The sequence below is a fragment of the Sceloporus occidentalis genome, unplaced genomic scaffold (assembly GCF_023333645.1).
Source record: "Sceloporus occidentalis isolate IW3139 unplaced genomic scaffold, rSceOcc1.0.p SCAF_1, whole genome shotgun sequence".
Taxonomy (NCBI): Eukaryota; Metazoa; Chordata; class Lepidosauria; order Squamata; family Phrynosomatidae; genus Sceloporus; species Sceloporus occidentalis.
In genome coordinates this window covers 157047287-157068709 of record NW_028316981.1, presented here as the reverse complement: position 1 = coordinate 157068709, position 21423 = coordinate 157047287, and the positions used below count along the sequence as shown (strand labels likewise).

The 21423-nt window shown below is 46.6% G+C and overlaps 1 protein-coding gene across 1 annotated transcript in view; it reads right to left on the bottom strand.

Moving 5' to 3' along the window:
- CA10 (carbonic anhydrase 10 (inactive)) overlaps window positions 1–8261 on the bottom strand; it is a 442916-nt gene extending 434655 nt beyond the window's left edge. Inside the window, exon 1 of the mRNA XM_089478517.1 lies at window positions 7221–8261. Within this exon, the coding sequence (XP_089334643.1) occupies window positions 7221–7281 (61 nt within the window). The 5' untranslated portion in view covers window positions 7282–8261. The remainder of the gene's footprint in view (window positions 1–7220) is intronic.
- Between the last annotated feature and the right edge of the window lie 13162 nt (window positions 8262–21423).

Below are 21423 nucleotides of genomic sequence, written 5' to 3'. Positions count from 1 at the left end.
TTACCTTGTTAAAAAACAAAGAGGGACATATTTCTGCACAATCCTGTATAGGAACATGCTGTTAATATACAAAATACTCTAAATGACAATAAAGTTGAGTATCCATCATTTGAAATTGTAAAATCTGAAATACTTCAAAGTCCCAGCTTCTGCCAACCTAGCAGTTCGCAAGCATGCAAATAAATAGGTACCACTTCGGTGGGAAGGTAAACAGTGTTCTGTGCAATCATCTGGTCACATGATCATAGAGTAGTCTCTGACAACACTGGCTCTTTGGCTTAGTAACAAAGATGATCACTGCTCCTATGACTGGACATCACTTGACAACAGGGAATACCTTTACCTTTGAAGGTGAAGCTATCATAGGGTTTTCTTGGCAAGATTTGTTCAGAGGAGGTTTGCCATTGCCTTCCCCTGAGGCTGAGAGCATGTGAGTTGCCAAAGTCACTCAGTGATGCTGTGGCCAAACAGGAATTTAACCCTGGACTCCAGTTTCATAGTTCAACACTCAAACCATTGCACAATGCTTGCTATGAAACATAAATGGATTTTATGTTTAGACTTGGGTCCCATCTCCAAGATTTCATTAGCTATATGCAAATATTTCAAAATTAAGAAAAAATAAATCCAAAATACTTCTGGTCTCAAGCTTTTTGGAGACTCAATCTGTGTGGTAGGTTTTAGTAGACTTCCCTTCTGCCTCTCCATACTATCTAAACACATTCTTTTGAAGGAAACCCCACTAAAATCAGTGAAAGATATCAAAAGTCAAAGGATCTTGTTTCTAAGAAACAGAATTAAGACTAAAGTGCTAAGTGCCTTCAGCAATGCAGCCATTATCACATTTTTCTGTTATTCTTTTTAGTGCTAGTGCTGGTTCTGCAGCAGCAAAACACCCAAAATGAAGATAAAGGGAGTAAAATTATTGTCAGTTCTGTGTGAAAGGAGGGGGTTGGCTGCTGTTTTTATTATGAGTCTTGGGTTACTGTTTACAATGATAGATACTCCTTTGGATGTCACTAGAAATTCCCCTTCCCCAACTAAGGATTGTTGGAACATCTGAAATGAGAACTTTCTGAAAACATAGAAGAGCCTCGCACATGTAGCTTGTACTATTTCAGGCTTAAATTCCTAGATCCTAGCAAAAATTCCCCTACCTCCCCACTTCCTAATCCAAAGCTGGTTTGGTGCTCCTGTTTTCATATCTTAACCCACATGAATTTTGCTTGTGTCGTGTTAGAATTGTTAGAAAGCAATTTCAAGGGAAAGGGCATTCCAGATCTCAGGTATTTCCAGTGTTCCAGCTGATAACAGCCTCATCACTCCAGTACTGACAGTAAATAAAGTTACAGTTCTGCATATACTTAGTAGTGCTGGACTCCACTGCACTCTGTGTGACTTAGGTTTGACTAGACATGAACAGGACTAACCTATAATTCAGTGTGTTCCCTATAATGTACCTGCAGTGACATGCCAAACTAACAGCAGCTTCAACTATTATAAATGCTTTCCCTTCACCGTTATTGTATGTTCTGTGACTGTATTCGAATGGGCAATGGTGAATTTCCAAATAAAAAAGTGCCCAGGTTTCAGATGCACGTACAGGCACAGTTTGGATGTTACATTAAATAATAGTTTTACAATAAAACAAGAAGCTTATATAGTATAAGCATCTGGCTTGTATTTTCTCTCCTCTCCTCTTTTTTCAGCATGGCCAGGAAGAGACCAGAAGTTTCTGACAAGCACAAACTATATTAATTTGAGCTATGATTTCCTGAAGCAAGACATGTTTATACCATGGATCTATGAATTCCTCCTGGCAGAAAGGTGATTGATGAAGATGCAATAATGCAGTCAAGAAGCACTTGTTAATTTCTGAAATGGAGGTGCTGAGCTTCTAAAGCATGAATATTTTTTCACCTTTAGGCTTTCTGAATCTCATCTGTTAACAGAATCAATGTGACAATTCATTGGTGAAAGCATTCCACACATGGGCAGAGGCACTCTTTCCTTTGTTGCCAAAGGACATAGAGATCTTGCTTTCACTAATCTTTCAATGAGACCTTGCTTTCATCAAGACCCCAAAGAATACCTTCAGAATCAGGTATACATTTTTTAAAAATCTGTATGATACATCATCTGTGCAGCATAATAACTACATGATGTGATTGTACATCCAGAACAAATGCTAGTTGTAATGCAGAGGAGGTTAACTGTGCTTGTATCTCATCAAAAATCAATAACATTGAAGGTACTGTTAATGACTCTTAATACTCACTGAGTCCCTATATTTGGAGAAAGGTGGGATATAAACTAATAATAATAATAATAATAGTAATAATTTTCATAGGACTTGATCACACTTTGCTTGAATTTATACATGTCCACTAATTGTTATGGTAGCCAGTTTAAGGAAAAGAATCCGGCAACCATTGTACTGACACACCACAGTCTAAAGCAAAATAGAACTTGCAGGAATGACTGCAACTGTGTTATAGCCATATTGCCTACTGCCAATGTTTAAGGAGAGATGCTAATGTTTTCCATTGCACCTGGCCGCCTCATTTTTAACATTATGAAAACATTACTCAAGGCTTGTGCAAAATAAATGACTGTGCAAAGAAATGTGTCAGCCATTATATGCTCAGGAACATCCCACCTACAGCTGCGAGTGTTGCTGCTAATTAATCTGCTGTGGCATTACACGCAAAAAGGATTTGGGCCAGAGAAGCAGAAAGTGTAATTCATACGCCTGTTACACAGTGTCACGATTATCTAAAGGTCTCAAGGAGCCACTGACGGGTGGCATCTTGCTTTAACATTTTTATTTTGACACTGTCTTTTTGGCATAGTGTTCACTTAGGAATGCCATACTGTAGCATCATTAGAGAGCTTGGGACTCTGAAATCATGAATCTTCCACAAAGATCAGGTTTTCCAAATTATTAAAGGCAACACACACTCTGATATTTCTTCCTCAGTAGACATTATTATGGGCACAGCTTCATATTGATTTTTAGCTAACTCTCTAGACCTGTTCTGATCATCACTCGGTTCTCTTAAAATGACAAGTACAAGCTACACCAATTGCCACTTTTTACTACCAGAAATAGAAAATATCCAGTCTTCAAATAGCAGAAAAGTGGCTAAAATAAACGTCGATACATTTCTAGCCTATTATAGGGATAGGAAATATCTACAGTGTATTTGCTTCTCTCTCTCAAATACATTTCTCACCATTATAACCAAACCAAGTACTTCAGAGATATAACTAAAACCCTGACTAAATTGCCTGTGTGAATCAATGAGGTATGATAAGTAGTCAAGGACTGGGAAAATGATAATGTGATTACCCTCTTCCTCCATATGGAAAACCCTTAATACACCTTTAGAGTTTAAGTGGTTTGCTACAACTCTTCGGGTACAATTAGCTTCCATTGTAAGGCCCCAGTTTGTTCTGTTGAATAGAACCTACTCAAACCTGAGGGACACAGGAATGCTGTAATAGAAAACTGGCAACAGAATGTTCTACAACCCTTATTTCAATTATGAAATGAAAAATCCTATTTGCCAAGATAAGAGGCCATTTGCCATTAGAGCTCTGATTAAATGATGACAATCTTGTATAAAATAAAAATGTTCTCCAAATGCATTCTTAGGCAATCTTGAAACATATTTCTGTTTTGGATATCAATAGTATGCAAGAAGTCAAGAGAAATGGTCAAACGTTATTTCAACGAGCCCTTGCTCTTACTTCTTAACATGACCATACACTCATTGAGATAAAAGACACAGATCCTTCCATTCTGTACCAAATCACAAAAAGCAGCCCGGAAAATAATTTTCTCTAGGTTATTAATACACCAAATGAAAGCCAGGGAATGGTGAGGACAACACTCTATTGATTTCAGGGGTTCAGATGATGAATGCACATTTCCCCTTATTTTTAATTCTTGCTAAGGAAGGTATTATTTCAGTCACTTTCTAAAAAAAACCAAAACACATTTCCTCCCAATTACCCATTCTGATTTTTGTTATATTTTCCCCCCAAAATGATTCTCAAATAAAAGGTTTTATTAAGTTGTCACACTACAGAAAAACCACAGGACTCCTCCATATATGTTTGAACACCTCCTTCATTACCTCAGTGTCCCAGAAGAAAAGCTCTTGTAATGCACTCTCTCAATATATGCTAAAAACAACTATGTTAGAGAAACAGAAAAAGGAAGGAACAGGGCATTCTGAGGTATGGCCCATCATCTTCTATAAGGGGGAAAATTGGGGGGGGGGGGTGTCTGCAATCCTATATAGTATGTAGAATTCATACTTCCCTTGAAATACATCTCATTGAATTGCATGGGACTTACTTCTGAGTAGGTATGTATAAGACGGCACTGAAAAGATTGTTTAGGGCAAAGAAAGGGTTCTGGAAAAGGAATAAAAAGGGGTGGTGGGGGTGGTAGTGGAGGGTAAAGACAACAGACACTCTGCATTTGGCTGGCACATTTATCAATATGTAGCCAAGCGAAAGGAACAGACCGACTTTCAGTCCTCTTTATTCCACAGGAAGGGATGATTTCACACCCTGACAAATTGACAAAAAGAGCCTCTACACAATGCACATTTTTCCCTCCTTCTAAAATGACACTTTGCGATGTCAACTACTTCATTCTGCTTTCTGGTTTTCTTTTGCCACTCATTCGTAACAGATGGGGCAAGTGGGTGGTCTCCTTCCCACCAGGCCCCCCAAGACTCTTTCAAGGCAAGCCCTCCTTCTCCAAGCGTGAGAAGGAGGTTAGTCAGTTGCCACCTCCCCCTCCCCTCCCCATCCCCTGGGGACTCAAGCCTTCCGGCAAAGATTACGCAGGCTCTGATGTAACAGCCCAAAGCCCTGCAGATGGAGCGCCTGGGTCCAGGTGGTGTCAATCACACCCAACGGCACAGGAGATGGCAGCCTTGCCAGACACACAACCGCTCTTGCTTGCATGGGAGAATTAAGAAGTCGAGGAAGGCTTCCAAGGAGTGTCAGGCTCTTTGCATGCTTGACTGGTCTCATACCTGAATATTCGGGACTGAACTGATAATTGTAGGGCCAACTGTCTTGGAGAGTTAGCAACATTACTCAGCAGACTGCAAGCAAAAACAACCATGTGCAAGTGGGTCTTCTGGCTAGCTGGAAAAGGGGCTTTCTCCCCAGTGCAGTTCCTGCCCCAACCATTAGGGAGCAGAGATATATATATGTGTGTAGATGCATATATCCTCCTTTGTGCACGTTCCTTTACAACAACATGACTTCCAGAAACAGCAAAATACAATACAAAGGGGGTTTCTGCCTCCTAATTTGTCTAAGCAAGACTTTTGTCCATCCTGGGGTCTTTCAGGTGATTTAGACTACAATGATCTCAGCCAGTACCAACACAACTGAAGGGTACTCCACCACAACATCACTTGGCTTGTGAAGGAAGCAGAGTAGTAGAGGCCAGGGTTTTTGGAAGAGGCTAAAGGAAAACAAAAGAGAGAAGAAGGCTGCACTCTTAAATGATGTTGGATGAGAGGGACAGCATTTCATTGCTGCCTGGAGGAGAGCCTTTGCTGAAGGATATGGTGGCATTTTTCTTCCTATGTTAGGATGCTATGAGGGAAGGGGACATCAAGCTATGCTTGGAATTTGTCTTTGCCCTTGCCTTCCTTCCCCCCCTCCCCCCTTGGGGCTCTCCAGTGCAAGAATACCCAACTGATCATTTGGCCACCATTCAGGGATGGCCACTGGAGCAACAGATGAACTGTGCAAAGGATGGATGGCCTGAGATGACACCACTCTTGGGAAGGCATGAGGAGGTGCTGACGGGGCAAGACGAGGAGTCACTGCTCCACATTGATGGGAAATTGAAAGACTTCCCATTGCTCAAAGAGCAGCAGGAAGGCTCACTCCAAAGAGGTGGTGGCCAGTGTGTGCGTGTTCTGTGCTTTCAAGTCGTTTCCAACTTTTGGTGACCCTTCAGAAAACTGAGATTTTTTGTGACAATTTTCTTCAGAAGGAATTTGCCATTGCCGCCCTATGAGAGAGTATGTCTTGCCCACCCAAGGGCACCCAGTGGGTTTCCATGGCTGAGCTGGAATTCGAACCCTGGTCCCCAAAGTCACAGTCCAACACTGAACCCCCTACACCACACACTGGATGGTCAGGCTGTGGCTCAATTGCTGCTGCTTCCAATGCACTGAGTAACAGTGCTCCCTCGCTCCAGCCAAAAAATCCTGAAGACACAGGCAAGGGGGGGAGGGGGAGACCCACAGATCTCCTCCTGGGTTTATCTCCCCTTTGATCCAAAGCTTTGCCTGGGGTTCATTGAAAACCAAAACAAGGTGTCGCAGCATCTGCCCTGGAGGGAAAGCATCTGAGTTTCTGCCCTGAGTCCCCTCTGGCAGCCAGACAAGCATCCCAGCAGGAGCCATGCAACACCTTCAGGAAGGCGTCCAGGTTTTGGGAGCAGAGCAGCCTCTTTCCCCTCCGAATGAATAAACTGCTTCAGGCCAGGCACCATCAGGCCCTGGAGAGCCATTCCCTGGACAACAGCAGGGAGCTGCCTCTGGCAAAACAAGGAAGGAGCAGTGTCACAAGCCAAAGAGCAGCGTACTAGAAATCCCAGGGCCATCTGGATCAGGAGTCAGGGGGGAAGGAGGGAAAGAGATGCTGCATCTCCAAACCGTGGCTTCGGGGGGGGGGGGGGACCGTGCCAAAGGCCCAGGGCCAGGGGAGTGCCCTCTCAGAACCAGAAGTTACACAACTTTCAGACCCGGGAAAAGAGAAAGAAAGAGAGAGAGAGAGCAGGGGATTTGCTGCAGCCAGCTCGATCTGATGCCTCAAAGCCGTGTTTCGGGGGAGGCAGGCAAGGAGGGGACAGCGGCAGCCCGCCCTTGGCAAAACCATCACCATCATCGCGGGGGGGGGGGGGGTTGCCCAGTTTTGCGACTAAGAAGGAAAGAGAGGGCCAGTGCATTCGGAGGGGTGGGAGGGCAGTTTTGGACATATCCACACATATCCACACACTGAGATTGAGATGTTTTTTAAAAGGGGGGGGGGGATCCTAAAAGAGGGGAAGGAAGGAAGGAAGGAAGGAAGGAAGGGGGGAGGAGGAGGCCAAGAGGGGCCCCAGGGCCTCCCTCTTCCTCCTCCCGGGGCTTTGCAGGTGTGTTTTCTCCTTCTCCTCCTCCTTTGCCTACCTGAAATGCAGACGATGAAATTGGCTTGCAGAAGAAAAAGCACCTCCCAAACAATTTCCATCCTCTGCTTCTCATGCCAAGTGCCTCCCTCCGGCGGAAAAAAACACACAACCAAAAAAAACCCCAAAGCCCCAGAAGCCGAGCCAGCCCCAGCCCAAGCCGGGAGAAATCCTAGCGCCCTGGGACCTGGCCTCCCCGGGGCTCCTGAGCCTGGATGGCCCCGAGGGGCTGCTGCCACATGCCCAGTCCCGACGGGCGCCGCAGCCGCCGCCGCCTCCCCTTCCTCTTCGGGGGCTCCGCTCGGAGTCTCCGGCCAAAGGCAGCCCCGCGCTTCTGCTGCCGCTGCCTTCCTCCTCCTCCTCCTCCTCCTCCTCCTCCTGGTCCTCTTCTTCCTCTTCTTCTTCTCGCTGGGGCCAAGAGCAGCCCTCCGCCAGGCGCAGCCCGACCAGGCATAGACCAGCGAGCCAAACCACAGGCGCCCACCCCCGAAAGAGAGAAGGAGGAAGCAAGCAAGCAAGGAAGGAAAGCCCAGGATCGAGCCCCTTGGCTCCCCGAAAGACGAGCCCAAGTTGCCCCCAAACTCTCAGTGGACCCTCCGGATCCCCATCCTCCTCCTCATGGCCACGATCCTCCTCTCCTCGGCGGAGCTCCCCAGCAGTATCCCGGGCTGTGCCTCCTCTTCTTTGGGGTTCCTTTCCGGCGCCTTCTTCCTTCCTTCCTTTCCTTCCCGGCTACCCAGCCATCCCTGAGCCACGGAGGGGCCAGTCAAGCCCTGATGGAGGTCCTTGGCCCCCTCCTCCTTGCTCTTCGGGGGCCTGGCATCCTCCCCTGCTCTCCCCAGGAAAGGATGGAAGAGGGGATCCAGCAGAGAGAGAGAGAGAGAGAGCGCCTGGGTCGCCTGGCCAGGGAAAAAGAGGAGACCGAAAGGAAGCCCAGCTCCGGCTCCTGGTGCCTTCCTTCCCCAGCCCAAGCCCAAGCCAGGTTTTCCGCAATGCAACTCCAGGGGTCGTCCTTCCCTCGCCTACAGATGCCTCTTCCTTCCTTCCTTCCCTCCTTCCCTCCCTCCTCCTCCTCCTCCCGTTGTAGGGACAGCCCTCCCTGCTTCCCTTTGGCCCAGCCAAGCCAAGCAGCAGCACACCACTCCGCTCGCTGGACTTGGAAAAGGAAGCCGCCCGGAATGCATCTCTGCAGATGCAGATCAAAGGCAGGCAGCCCCAGCAGACCAAGGGGAGGGACCTCTTCTCTCGAGTCCGCTGCTTTACACCTTCCCATGTTCTGCAGCCAGGCCAACTCTGCCAGGCGAAAAGTGGGACTGCCTTGTGCTGACCGCTCTTCTAGCTACCTGGTCCTCTCAGGCTGGTCCCCATCTTCAAGAGACATTGCAGACACACACATCTATACATACACTGCAAGGTTGACTCAAGGCTGCCTGCGTTTTCCTTCCTCTGGGATGCTTCCTCCCATCCTTCTCGGGCAGCCTCCCTCCCTGAGACCTGCCTCCATCCTTCATCTTATCCATCACTGTTTCATAGCAAGGGGACCTTTGGTTGTTTTCCAAGAAACATTTGCCAGGGAGTAGGCAGGCAAGCTCTTCACACATTAAGAACTTACAGGGAAACAAGGCATACCAATACAAATCAGAACCCTTAGATCTGAGATCCACAGCCTTGCATATCCGCAGAGGGGCAACCTCCGCTATTTTCAGTGCCAGAGAGGGGCTCACTCAACTGAGGCAGGTTCTGCTCTCAGGGTGTATGGGCTGCTGATCCTCAGGTGGTTCAACTTTCTTTACTTGGATATCACAGATCCATGACTTCTTCCCTTGAACCTGAATTGCTGCATTTTATGTTCTCATAGACTGGCAAAGAATGCTGCGTACTCGTGTCTGATCCTTCTCCCATTCATCATTACAGTTGGCCCTTCATTTTTGTGGGGGATCCGTACCAGACCCACCCTCCCCCTGCAAAAATGGAGGCTCACTCATGTTCAGGCCCCAATGGGGCACTCCTCAGTCAAACCTATGGGGCTTGAATATGCACGAACCTCCATTTTCCTGGGTGTGTGTGTGTCCAGAATGGATCCCTGTGAAAACGGAGGACCAACTGTAATGATGAATGGGAGAAGGATCAGGCATGAGAACACAGCATTCTTTGCCAGTCTATGAGAAGATAAAATCTAGCAACGATTCCCAAACTCTGTCCCTTCCAGGTCTTTTGGACTTCATCTCCCAGAAGCCTCTGCCATCATGGCCAAAATCTGAGATTCCAGGAACTGAAGTCTAAAACATCTGGAAGGCCAGAGTTTGGGGGATCACTTGAGCCCACCTGTTTGCCATTCTTTCCATTACCCCTGCCAGGGGCCTAATTGTCTGTGTATTTATTTATTTTTGCTGTTTGCCAAGTAGCACAAGTACAGTGGTTCTCAACCTTTTCAACCTTCCTAATACCATGACCCTTTAATACAGTTCCTCATGTTATGGTGACACCCAACCATAAAATTATTTTTGTTGCTACTTCATAACTGTAATTTTGCTATGTGTTTTCCGATGGTCTTCAGTGACCCCTGTGAAAGGGTCATTTGACCCCAAAAGGGATCACGACCCACAGTTTGAGAACCACTGCACTAGTAGCACTAGTAGCTTGTTTTAATCAGGTATTGTTGGTCATTTGAATATTACAATTTGCCCTCCATATCCACGGATTTTTTATCCATGGATTCAAGCATCCACTGTTTGGAAATACAGTCAGCCTTCCTCATAGGTTGGCTTGCCTTCCAAGGCTTTGAGCTTACGCGGAAGGCAAGCCCCATTAGAAATAATGAGGCTCGTACCCACACCGTGCACCTTGCGCACCACACACACCTAATTATTTCCTATGGGGCTTGGCATATGCTCTTTTCCCCATACGCAGGGGAGTCCGGAACGGATCCCCAGCATATAGGGAGAGTGGACTGTATTACAAAAAATATAAATTCCAAAAAGCTAACCTTGATTTTGCCTTTTTATATAAAGGACACAATTTTACTATGCCATTGTATTTATTAGGACTTGAACATCCACGGAATTTGGTATCCGTGTGTGTGTGTGTGTGTCCTGGAACCAAACCTCAGCAGATACCAAGAGCCCACTTTATTAAGCAGAATAGGAATCATTAGGATTCAACCTGTTCTGTATACTGGAGTATGGGTACAGATCCAGCAATTTGTCCCATTCTCCTGTACCAGTCCACAACACAACAGAAATCTAAAGATCTAGGTGTTTTCTTCTAAACAAATATTTTATTCCATTTCAGGTGTTCAACGTCCCACACAGTCTATGCACCTGCCTCTGGAGAAGGGCTCACCTTCTGCCCAACTGAGGCAGGTTCTGGGCTGCTCTCAGGGTGTATGGCAGGGGTCGGCAACCTCCGGCCCGCGGGCCGGATGCGGCCCGCGAAGGCCTGGCGACCGGCCCCTGCCTCCCGTTGCCGCCGCCGCCGCCGCGGTGGCCACCCGTCACAGCGTTTCGCCACTCTGGGCGCCACCATTTTGGGCGGCAAAATGGTGGCGAAGTCTCGCGCGACCTCCCTCGAGGTCGCGCGAGACTTCGCGGCCATTTTAGGTGAAAAAATGGCGGCGCCCAGAGCGGCCTCTGGGGCTATGGGCGCTGCCATTTTTTCACCCAAAATGGCGGCGAAATCTCGCGTGACCTTGGGGGAGGTCGTGCGAGACTTCGCCGCCATTTTGCCGCCCAAAATGGCGGTGCCCAGAGCGGCGAAAAGCCGCGATGGGCGGCCACGGCGGCAGCGGCGGTGGGCCTTTGAGAGGCCCGCTACCGTCTCTGGGGCCCTCCAGCAGGGCTCCGAAGGCGGCAGTGGGCCTCTGGGAGGCCCGCTGCCGTGCTTGGGGCCCTCCAGGAGGGCTCCAAGGGTGGCAGGGGGCCTCTGGGGGGCCCGCTGCCGTCCCTGGGGCCCTCCAGGAGGGCTCCGAGGGCAGCAGGGGGCCTCTGGGGGACCCTTTGCCGTCCTTGGGGCCCTCCAGGAGGGCTCCGAGGGCGGCAGGGGGCCTGCTGCCGTCCCTGGGGCCCTCCAGGAGGGCTCCGAGGGCGGCAGGGGGCCTCTGGGGGACCCTTTGCCATCCCTGGGGCCCTCCAGGAGGGCTCCGAGGGCGGCAGGGGGTCTCTGGGGGACCCCTTGCAGTCCCTGGGGCCCTCCAGGAGGGCTCCGAGGGCGGCAGGGGGCCTCTGGGGGGCCCGCTGCCGTCCCTGGGGCCCTCCAGGAGGGCTCCGAGGGCGGCAGGGGGCCTCTGGGGGACCCTTTGCCGTCCTTGGGGCCCTCCAGGAAGGCTCCGAGGGCGGCAGGGGGCCTCTGGGGGGCCCGCTGCTGTCCCTGGGGCCCTCCAGGAGGCTCCAAGGGCGGCAGGGGGCCTCTGGGGGGCCCGCTGCCGTCCCTGGGGCCCTCCAGGAGGGCTCCGAGGGCGGCAGGGGGCCTCTGGGGGACCCTTTGCCGTCCCTGGGGCCCTCCAGGAGGGCTCCGAGGGCGGCAGGGGGCCTCTGGGGGACCCTTTGCCGTCCCTGGGGCCCTCCAGGAGGGCTCCGAGGGCGGCAGGGGGCCTCTGGGGGACCCTTTGCCGTCCCTGGGGCCCTCCAGGAGGGCTCCGAGGGCGGCAGGGGGCCTCTGGGGGGCCCTCTGCCATCCCTGGGACCCTCCAGGAGGGCTCCAAGGGCGGCAGGGGGGCTGCTGCCGTCCCTGGGGCCCTCCAGGAGGGCTCCGAGGGCGGCAGGGGGCCTCTGGGAGGCCCGGTGCTGTCGCTGGGGCCCTCCAGGGGGCCCTCCAGCGCTGGTGGCCCCCACCAGCTTTTTTGCCGGTCTCTGACAGGGCCTGGGGCCCTGTCAGGGGCCAGCAAAGGTGGGGAGGCCTGGCCCCTGGAGGGTGGAAGCTCCACCCCCCCGCACGTGGCCCCGCCCCGGAGGGTTGAAGCTCCACCCCCGGCTTCGGCCCCCCAGTCGCCTGAGGGACACCAACCCGGCCCCCGGCTCAAAAAGGTTGCCTACCCCTGGTGTATGGGCTGCTGATCCTCAGGCGGTTCAACTTTCTTCATTTGGATATGATGGATCCATGACCTCTTCTCTTAAACCTGAATGGCTTAATAAATGGTTAGCAGAATCTGGGTGGGTTATGATCCTTTTGGTTGAAGGAGAATATCCACATATTCTTGAAGTATCACACAGCTATCAGGTGGAGATCAAACTGGGCAATGCAACAAAATCAGCAACCAGGTCAGAGTATATTTGTGTAAAGAAAACAAAACAAAAGACAGGCACTGCAGATATTTAACAATTGTTCTTTTCCTATTAGATATATTTGGTCGCCATATATCACCCATAAATTAACAAGGTATGGTTTTCCATACATCACCTGAAATGGACCAACACCCATTCCTAATCTAGGTGTAATCCTAACCCATAACAAAGTAATAGGCAGAGAGCTTCAGGCCACTTCAGCTTTATTTCTTGGTAAATCTTGACTAAATGTCTCCTTTAAAGCCTAGTTCATTCTTTCTGTTTATCCATACTCTGTGGTCTCTAAGGAGTACAGAATTTCCAATCAATTTCTAAAGTATATCTAACTTCCTTGACATCATCTATGGTCAAGTGTTGGTCTCTGTCCATCTGGATGACCTCTGATATCCTGAGCCTAGGTGCCAGATCCTAGAGAATTATCTCTGTTACTTCATGATTTTTGCAGGTGGAGCAAACAAAATACTTGTTCAAACTCTCTCTCTCTCTGTCTCTATCTGGTGACAAATTCATCTTGGGTTGCCAACTCTTCCCCTTTTTTGGAATATCTAGGTGCTTCTGCCATTGAAGTCAATTTTCTTGGAATAACTCCTTGCATCTCTGCTGTCTCTTGTAGCCTGACCTCTCTCTGGCTGCCTTTTTTGCTGATGTCTGCTCCCCAGTTCCCTTTTGCCACATCATGGTCTCCTTTTCCAGTGAGCCCTGCTGCAAGCAACTTTACGGTCTCAGGGCCATGTTTAATCACTATTCCTCCTGCTAAAAGTAATCCTCTTTCTTTTCAAATAGCCCCATGAGTATGCAATACACAATAGGCATGCTTTAAATCACAAAATACATTAATAGCCCTTCCTTTTGTTAGTTCCAAAGTCCTTGTCAGGGCTATCAACGCTGTCTTTTGTGCTTTAAGTGCCTATAGCTAGAGGTCTCGCCTTAATACGGTCCCACGGATAAACCATTATATTTTCCAAAGGCACCTTCACTGGTATAAAGAGTTTCTAAGGAGTTTATCACATGGGAAAAATTAGATGTTTAAATGGGTTATATCCTGCATAGATCCAGCTTGTTACATGCAATTGCGCGAATGATGCTGTGAGCAATCCACTCAGAATCCGACAAGAAAGAGGCATGAACCAGCTAGTAGGCATTTTCAAGAAAATATCATGAATTCATTTCTGTTTCATTCATGAAATCATTTTTTTTTGTGCAATTGCCCTACTGTGAAAGCTATTTGCAGTTTATTTACAGGAGTTTACTTGTTGCCAGATTTCCCATGATTATTTTGGGCAAGTTTACTTCTGGGCTTTGTTGTGCCCAGTTGAAAACAGCTCCTGTAGCAAAGAGTGCTTTCCTCCCTGTTTTCCCTTCTCTCTGGTGTGTGTGTGTATGTGTGTGTTTGTGAGTGGTCTGTGTTGTTTTATGGGGAGTTTGCAGCCGTACCCCTCAGCCTTCCTCTGAAAAACCTTCTGGGGAAAAGAGTGCTTTCCTCCCCATTTTCCTTCTCTCTGGTGTGTGTGCGTGTCTGTGTGTGCGTGTGTGCATGCACACACTTGGAAATGAAATATTTGCATGTCACTTCTGGTGACACAACTACTGCTTCTGTGTGCATATGCAAAAAAGTTATTTCCAAACCATCAATGGGATTTGTTCACATCTGTGTGAAAACCAAATCTGCTTGCTACCCACTTTCTCACATTAGTAATGAGCTTTTAAAGCGTTACTGTGCTCTGCATGTGAAAATCATTTGTGCATTTGCATGCTTTTCCAGCATGCAGACACTTTAATCATTTTGGGGATGGAAACACATAGGTCCCTGTGTGATAAACTCCTAGCATGGCTTTACAGTCGTGGGCTAGACCCTCCTTCTGTTCAATGGGCATAAATGAGGCTGGATACAAGATAATAGAGGTCTGCAGGGATGTTGCTTCAGCAAGCAGGATTACTTGGTACCTTCAAATTCTGTCTGATACCAGCCAAGGTTTTCCTTTTGCATCTAAAGAGTAAAAACTGCATGTGGCATATAAAGAGTTTAGAGCTGTCCCAGAGTCAATTTGCTAGCTTCCTACACCAACAAAACTGTTGTGCTTTTGCTTTCAAACATCCAAACCAGCCCTATGCTATAGAATCTGGCTGACCTGAAAAGTATGCCCCTGGCCTTTTCCAAACACCAAGAACATGTGTTTTTCTTCCCTTTACTCTTGCTTTCTTTGGGCATTCTCTCTACCAGTGGCCTTGGTCCCACAAATGTGCACACTGTTCTTGGTCAAGGAGCAGGCCCCTCCAGCCTCTCTCACATCCATGTCCTCTGCTACCACCACATTCAGACCCCTCTCTCTTCCTTCTCCTTGAATTGTCACTGCTAGAATATCGTCAACCTAAGGTATGCAGATGGCACCATACCACTAGCAGAAACATCACAGACTTGGAACAATCACTAAAAAAAGTCAAAGAAGAAAGGGCCTAATGTTAAACTTAAAGAAAACAAAAAATAATGACCACAGAGTATTCACACAAATTCAACATAGATAACAAGGAGATAAAAATAGTTTAAGATTTTCCATACCTTGGAACATTGATGAGAATGGAGACTGCAGTCACAAAAGCAGAAGAAGATTAGGAATGGGAAAGGCAGCTGTGAAAGAACTAGATGAAATCCTAAAATTTAAAGATATACAGAAGAACACTAAAGTTAGAGTTGCTCAAGTCATTGTACTGTATTCCCTTTTATCATGTATGGCTGTGAGAGCTGGACAATGAAGAAAGCAGATGGGAAGAAAATTAATTCATTTGAGCTGTGGTGCTGGAGAAGAGTGATGAGGATACCATGGACAGCTAAAAAGACAAACAAATGGGTCTTAGAACAGATCAAGCCAGAACTCTCCATGGAAGCCAAGATGGGTACATTGAGGCTGTCAGACTTGGGCCACATTATGAGAAGGCATGACTCATTAGAAAAGATAATGATGCTGGAGAAGGTGGAGGGAAGTAGAAAGAAATGAAAACCACATGCTAGATGGATAGACTCAATCATGGAGACCATAGGCCTGAGCCTTCAGGACCTGAGCAGGGAGGTAGAGGATGAGGGGGCTCTATTGCCCTAAGGCAAACTATTTCTAAGGAGTTAAAGAGATATTCAGTAAGACACGACACTCCTTCCACAAGGGGTTATGAAAAGCCACCATGGCCCTGTATAGACGGGCCATTAAGTACATCCTGGCGACGTACTAGAGTTGCCTTGGGGCATTGCTTATATATGCCCTGGACCCCTAGTACGTCACCAGGACATCAAAATGGTGGCACCCTGTCTACATGGGCGCCACCATTTTGATGTAACAGCCGCTTCACATCCAAATGGTGCAGCGCGGCTGTTACGTCTTGGTGCCACTGCAGGGCTCTTGTGGCGCCCTTTCAGTGGCGCTGGAAGGAGCTCTGTTTCGGAGTTCCTTTTTCCATTTGTGTCACTGGCTCAGCTTTTACACAGCTGGGCCAGCGACACAAAAGAGAAAGGGGCCGAGTGACCCCTTTCACTCTTTCCCCGCCATTGTTGGGGTGCCCTTGGGGCATGAAGCCCCAAGGACACTCTTTTCCAGGCCGCGGGGAAGCGGTGTTTTGTCGCTTCCCCGCAGCCTGGAAAAGCGGCGGATCAGGGCCTCCAGGGCTGCTGCTGTGGCAGCTCAGACCCTGATCCATTGGGGAAAGAGGCGGGTGCAGGCCGCCCCAAAAGCAAACAAGTCAGGCACTTTATCCTGATTCCCAGTAGGATCCAACAGCTTTCTTTCATTTAATTAAATCCATAGTAGTAAAAGAGGAATGCACTAGGACAATGCAGCTGGCCATTGAAGTATAATATATCAATGGGATTTGGATGGCTAAGGAATTTGTTTAAGCATATCCTAAACTACAAGACTGACTTTTCCCTTCCTTTTCTCAGAATCCACACTCCCAGTGAAACATAGTTTATAGACAATTGAGGATTATAGGTGGTGGCGATGGTGGGGAGCTGAAGAAGCAGCCACTCTCCTCTCTGCAATACAAAAGCTCTGCTATAGCTCTCAAGTCTGAAAAAGTCTTCCCTCGCTCTCTCACTCCCAGTCTTTTACACAATCATTTATATAAAACTCACCTCTGTTCAAGCATTCAAAAACAGCAATATTTCATTCACTCTCAAAAATGACTGCCATTGCAAAATGATGTTAAAATTAAGAGATCCCATTTCTGGCCATTTTTCATCATCATTTAAGTTATATCTGTATACAATAACACTTTAGTTTCTCTTTAGTCACTGGCTCTCTGCTGAATGTGTCCCAGTTTTTCCATATACCCCAAAGGAGTGGATGGACTGTGTTTGGATGATCCATTTTTCCTGCTCACCTCAGCCCTCCTGCAGAGACTTGGTCACATCCCTGGTGGCCCTGTTGCCTGACACCTGCCCTCCCCAGGGGACTCAAACCTCCCAGAACTGACTGTTAGAGTTAACCAGGGCTGGCTCTGCTTAGCTTCCAAGATCAGACAGTATCTTGTGCCTTTAAGATATTTTGGCCCATGATAGGCATTGATCTGCACCTTTAATATATCTAAATTATAATCTCTGACCTGCATCTTGATATCAAAAAGTGTGTCTTAACCTGAGCAGCTATATGGCCCTAGCATGTGATCTCCCACTGAAACAAGGGGAAACCATGGGTTTTGAGATGTAAACGAATTTCCTTTCCCAGCCCTGGAAATGGATGAGATCATGCAAGGAGCTGCTAGGTTCTCTCAGGAAAGATGCTATCATGTGTCTCAAGGAAGTGTCTCTCTTTGTGATTGAGGGGGAGCCAGGTGAATCAAAAGAATGACATTTGCATAGCCATTTGGGTCCCCACTCTGTCGGAAACATTTGGTGAGATCAAAACATGGACCTAAGATGTGAAATACACTTCAAACAGTTTCCTTTGATTGCCCTTTGTCTAGAGACCCTGTTAAACCCTTAAAGGGTCTCCCAAATTTAGGAATGTGCTGCGGCCAGCCATTCACTGCTGGTAGCCACTCGCTGCTACTAGTCTCTCTCTGCTGCTGGCAGCCAACAGCTATGTCAGTTTAAAGTCAGTTTCTCTCTCTCTGACTTGTCTGCTAAACCAGACCTGCAAACCCACACACAAATTGGACACACCAAGATAGAACTTCTACGTCAGGTGAGTATTTCCATTAGAAAGCCTAATATCTATCCCACATTTACTACGTTATTTCCTGAGTCTTGTATGAATGTATGAGCGTATGTGCCTGCATGTTTGAATCCTTGTTTCCAATAAAAGAGACATTGATTGTACTTAGAGCATCTGCCTCATTTCTGGATTTCTAGTTCCTGGTATACAGATCGAAGGGGCAATCCCATCTGAGGTGTAGTAACAGGCCTCCTCTCGTGATCTTGAGCTAATTAAATTCCCCACTGATAATTTGGTCACTGTTCACTGTTACACCCAGCAGTACAACATACATCTGGGTAGACACTGGCTGTAAGAACAGTCTTGGCTACTTCACATTAAACCAAGAGACAGAGAAAAGATAACTTGCTTTATTTTTAATATCAGTGGGTTTTATCCAGCACACTTGGGTAAAACCCACTGATATTAAAAATAAAACAAGTTATCTTTTCTCTGTCTCCTGGTTTAATGTGAAGCAGCCAAGACTGTTTTTACAGCCAATGCCTATAAAAAATAGAGGGTCTAGTTGTCTTTAAAAAATGTCTTTGATTTTATCATTCTAAGCTATCTTCGCCTCTCCCTTTGCCATCTCCTCCTCAGCCATGTTAGTCTTTTTCACCTATACAAGGTAAGGAAATTCTGGACCCTTTGGTTTGTTTCACTAGCCAAGGGGTTATATATACATAAGTAATAGGTAGGCAGTCTGGGTTCATTCTGTCCTCCACAGTGGTAGACAATAAGTGACTCTTCTGGTCTTCTTACACTCCCACTCTCATCTTCTGCATCCAGCATGTTATTTAAACACTTAACAGTTGAATAAAAGGACTGTTGTGCTTTTTATAGTGTTTTGTGGTTTTCTTCAGGAGAATCTAGAGATTTCTGAATTGTGAGGAAAGGAGAGGGTATCTGTCTTCCATTGTCCACATTGCAAAAGAAGGAAAACAATCTTCTTTTCCATGATGAAGCTCTCAAGGGTTCTCTTTGAGGTCATCTTGGAATGAAAAGGAGCATGGAATGTACAGGTACGTACATTCTAGAAACAATAATTATAAATTAATACAATTTAAATTAAAACAATAACTATAAAACAACATAGGCTAAAAATGACAAAGGAACTGAGATTTATGTAATGATAGGGAATGCTTCCCTAAACAAAATTTTAGGGAAGACATGAAATTTGGTCCTGACTGCTCCACCACAATTACTACCACCTCCATCACTAACTCCATCATCATTTGAAAATTCAGGAACAACATAGTGTCAAGTAACACCGACAAGCTACAAGCCTGGTCTTTCACCATTGGCCAAGCTGGCAAGGATTAATGGGGACTCAAGTTCAGAAACAACTGAAGGGCCATAAATTCCCTAGTACTATATTCGAAGCCATCACCACTTGCCTCAAACCAGCAATGACTGCTTTCTTTCTAACAGTAGTTGATCACAAGCTGAGTAGATTGTTTTTTTCCCCTGTGCATTTTGATCAGGCCCAGTTGCCACTATGTGCAACCTCATTCTCATTCTCTCTGGCCCATTCATGCTTAGTATTTGCTACCAGTGATGTGCTTTTCTGAACCCTGATTTCACATATCATGAAACCACTTCCTCCTTCCAACACATCAACTGGTGAAAAAGAACTTTTTGGCTACAATTGTGATGTGCCTTTTTCTCCTATTTGTTGCCCACTCATTGTGCAGAAATAGGGACCTCCAATTTAAGGGATGGAAACACTTTTCTTTCTCTGACTTCACACTGAATCTCAGTGGCCCTCCACAAAGGAACAAAGCAACCTGTGACTCACACAAGTAATTTCCTACAATTTGGCCTTTAAGTACACATATTATGACAGGACTAGGGTAGGGATGGTTTCACTTCTTTGAAAATTACAGGAAATTGTACCTGGGAAATATACATCCTCTCTCTACCTAATCAAAATTTAAGGATTAAATTCCAGTCATGCTTTTTCCAGTAGAATACCACTGCTTTCAGCAAGTATTCAAAGTTGCCTTTGAGCTAATCTGAGTGAAATTCAGTGTTGGCATAAGCAATTCTGCTATACTGCCCTGGGTTTGATTGTACCTTTGCACTGGGCTTTCCTTTTTCATACAATGCTAAAACTAGAGGGCAACTGATACAATTAACATCCATCAAACTTAAACTCAAAATGAAGTCACTTTCTTTATGCATTTAAAAACTGATTATTAAAATGTACAGACCCAGATTATGGTAATAAGCTACTATGTAACCACCACTTTAAAAAAAAATGCCGGGAGAACCAATCTCTTCAAACCCAAATACTTCAGGCATAATCTTCCTCACTTTGCCTGTGGATAAAACATCTTGGCAGTGATTTGCAGCAGTATGAATCTCAGCCTGTTAGAGTTGAGTTCAATGTAGCTCTCAAAATTATATTTTAAAACATGGTTCTGCCACAAAGCTTGCAATCTAATAAATAACATAATATAATTGTGGGATAATAACTGGGGTAGGAGAGAGAGAATGAAAGAAAGAGATTGGTTGTATATTTGTTTTAAAATCAAGTACAAACTTGCTAACTGGGAGTTAAACTAGTTACTATGTTTAAAAGAAGGGATTGTATTCCATTTTAGTTTTCTTTTTTAAAAAAGTCCCTGCATGGGTGGTGGAATTTAAGGAGAAATATGGCTGGAAGCCTTAAATCTTTCCCTACCATCACTTTGAGGTAGATCTAGAATGAGTCCCAATGAATCCTGACTGGTGATGATTGACATGCCATCCCTCAAATATATTAAACCCTTTCCCATCTCTTTTATACTCCTCCTGAAGGTGGTATCAAAGTTGTTACATGCAAAGTATCCACTGTACCAGTTCCTCCTAAGTTCCAGAAATTCTCAAAGCTGATACAGGAGCTCCTTGACTCTACAATTTCCTCCTTGCCTTTTCCTTGACATTGTCCAAAGAGCTGAGGTGATGAATGTTCTGCAGTGTCACTACTTTAGGCTGCTTGCCTGCTCCCTTCTCTTAGCACAGTTATCAGTGTCTGCTTGATTTTAGAACATAATGTAGTAGTTTGAACATTGGACTAGGACTCCAGAGACCAGGATTTGAATCTCCACTCTGCAATGGAAACCTACTGGGTGATCTTGGCAAGTCATACTCCCTTAAGGGTTTATCACATGGGAGGAATTTCTCTTAATTTTGAATGAAAAGAAAGTGGGGCCAGAACGAATTCACATGAATTTGATAGTTCAGTGAATTTATGTGAATTCGAATTGTGTTCGAACTGACTTACCATTGCCTGAAAATAGCTTGCCATTGCCCAAAATTGCATGTGATCACCTCTCATGCAATAATGTGAAACCCCATGATTGCGTTTGGACTAACTTCCCATTGCCCAAAATTGTGTGTGGTAGTCTATCACGCAATAACGTGAAACCCCATGATTGCGTTCAGATTTCCATTGGATTATACTTCCAATTTCCCTTGTCTGATAAACTGTTTAGTCTCTTACCCTTAGAGGAAGGCAAAGGCAAAAGCAAAAGCCCCTCTGAACAAATCTTGCCAAAGTACTATTCCCAATTGCCAGTAAATCAGTTGTTGAGCTGAATCCATGATTCGGTTCAGCACCACAGTGTGGTTCACACTGTGTTTGCACTGAAGGAGGCAGGCTGGGGAGAACGGAGCAGGCCAGGCTGGAGGATGGAGGAGTCAGGCTGGAGGAGAGAGGGGGCAGGCTGGGAAGGCAAGAGGAGGCTGAGGATGAAGGCCAGGG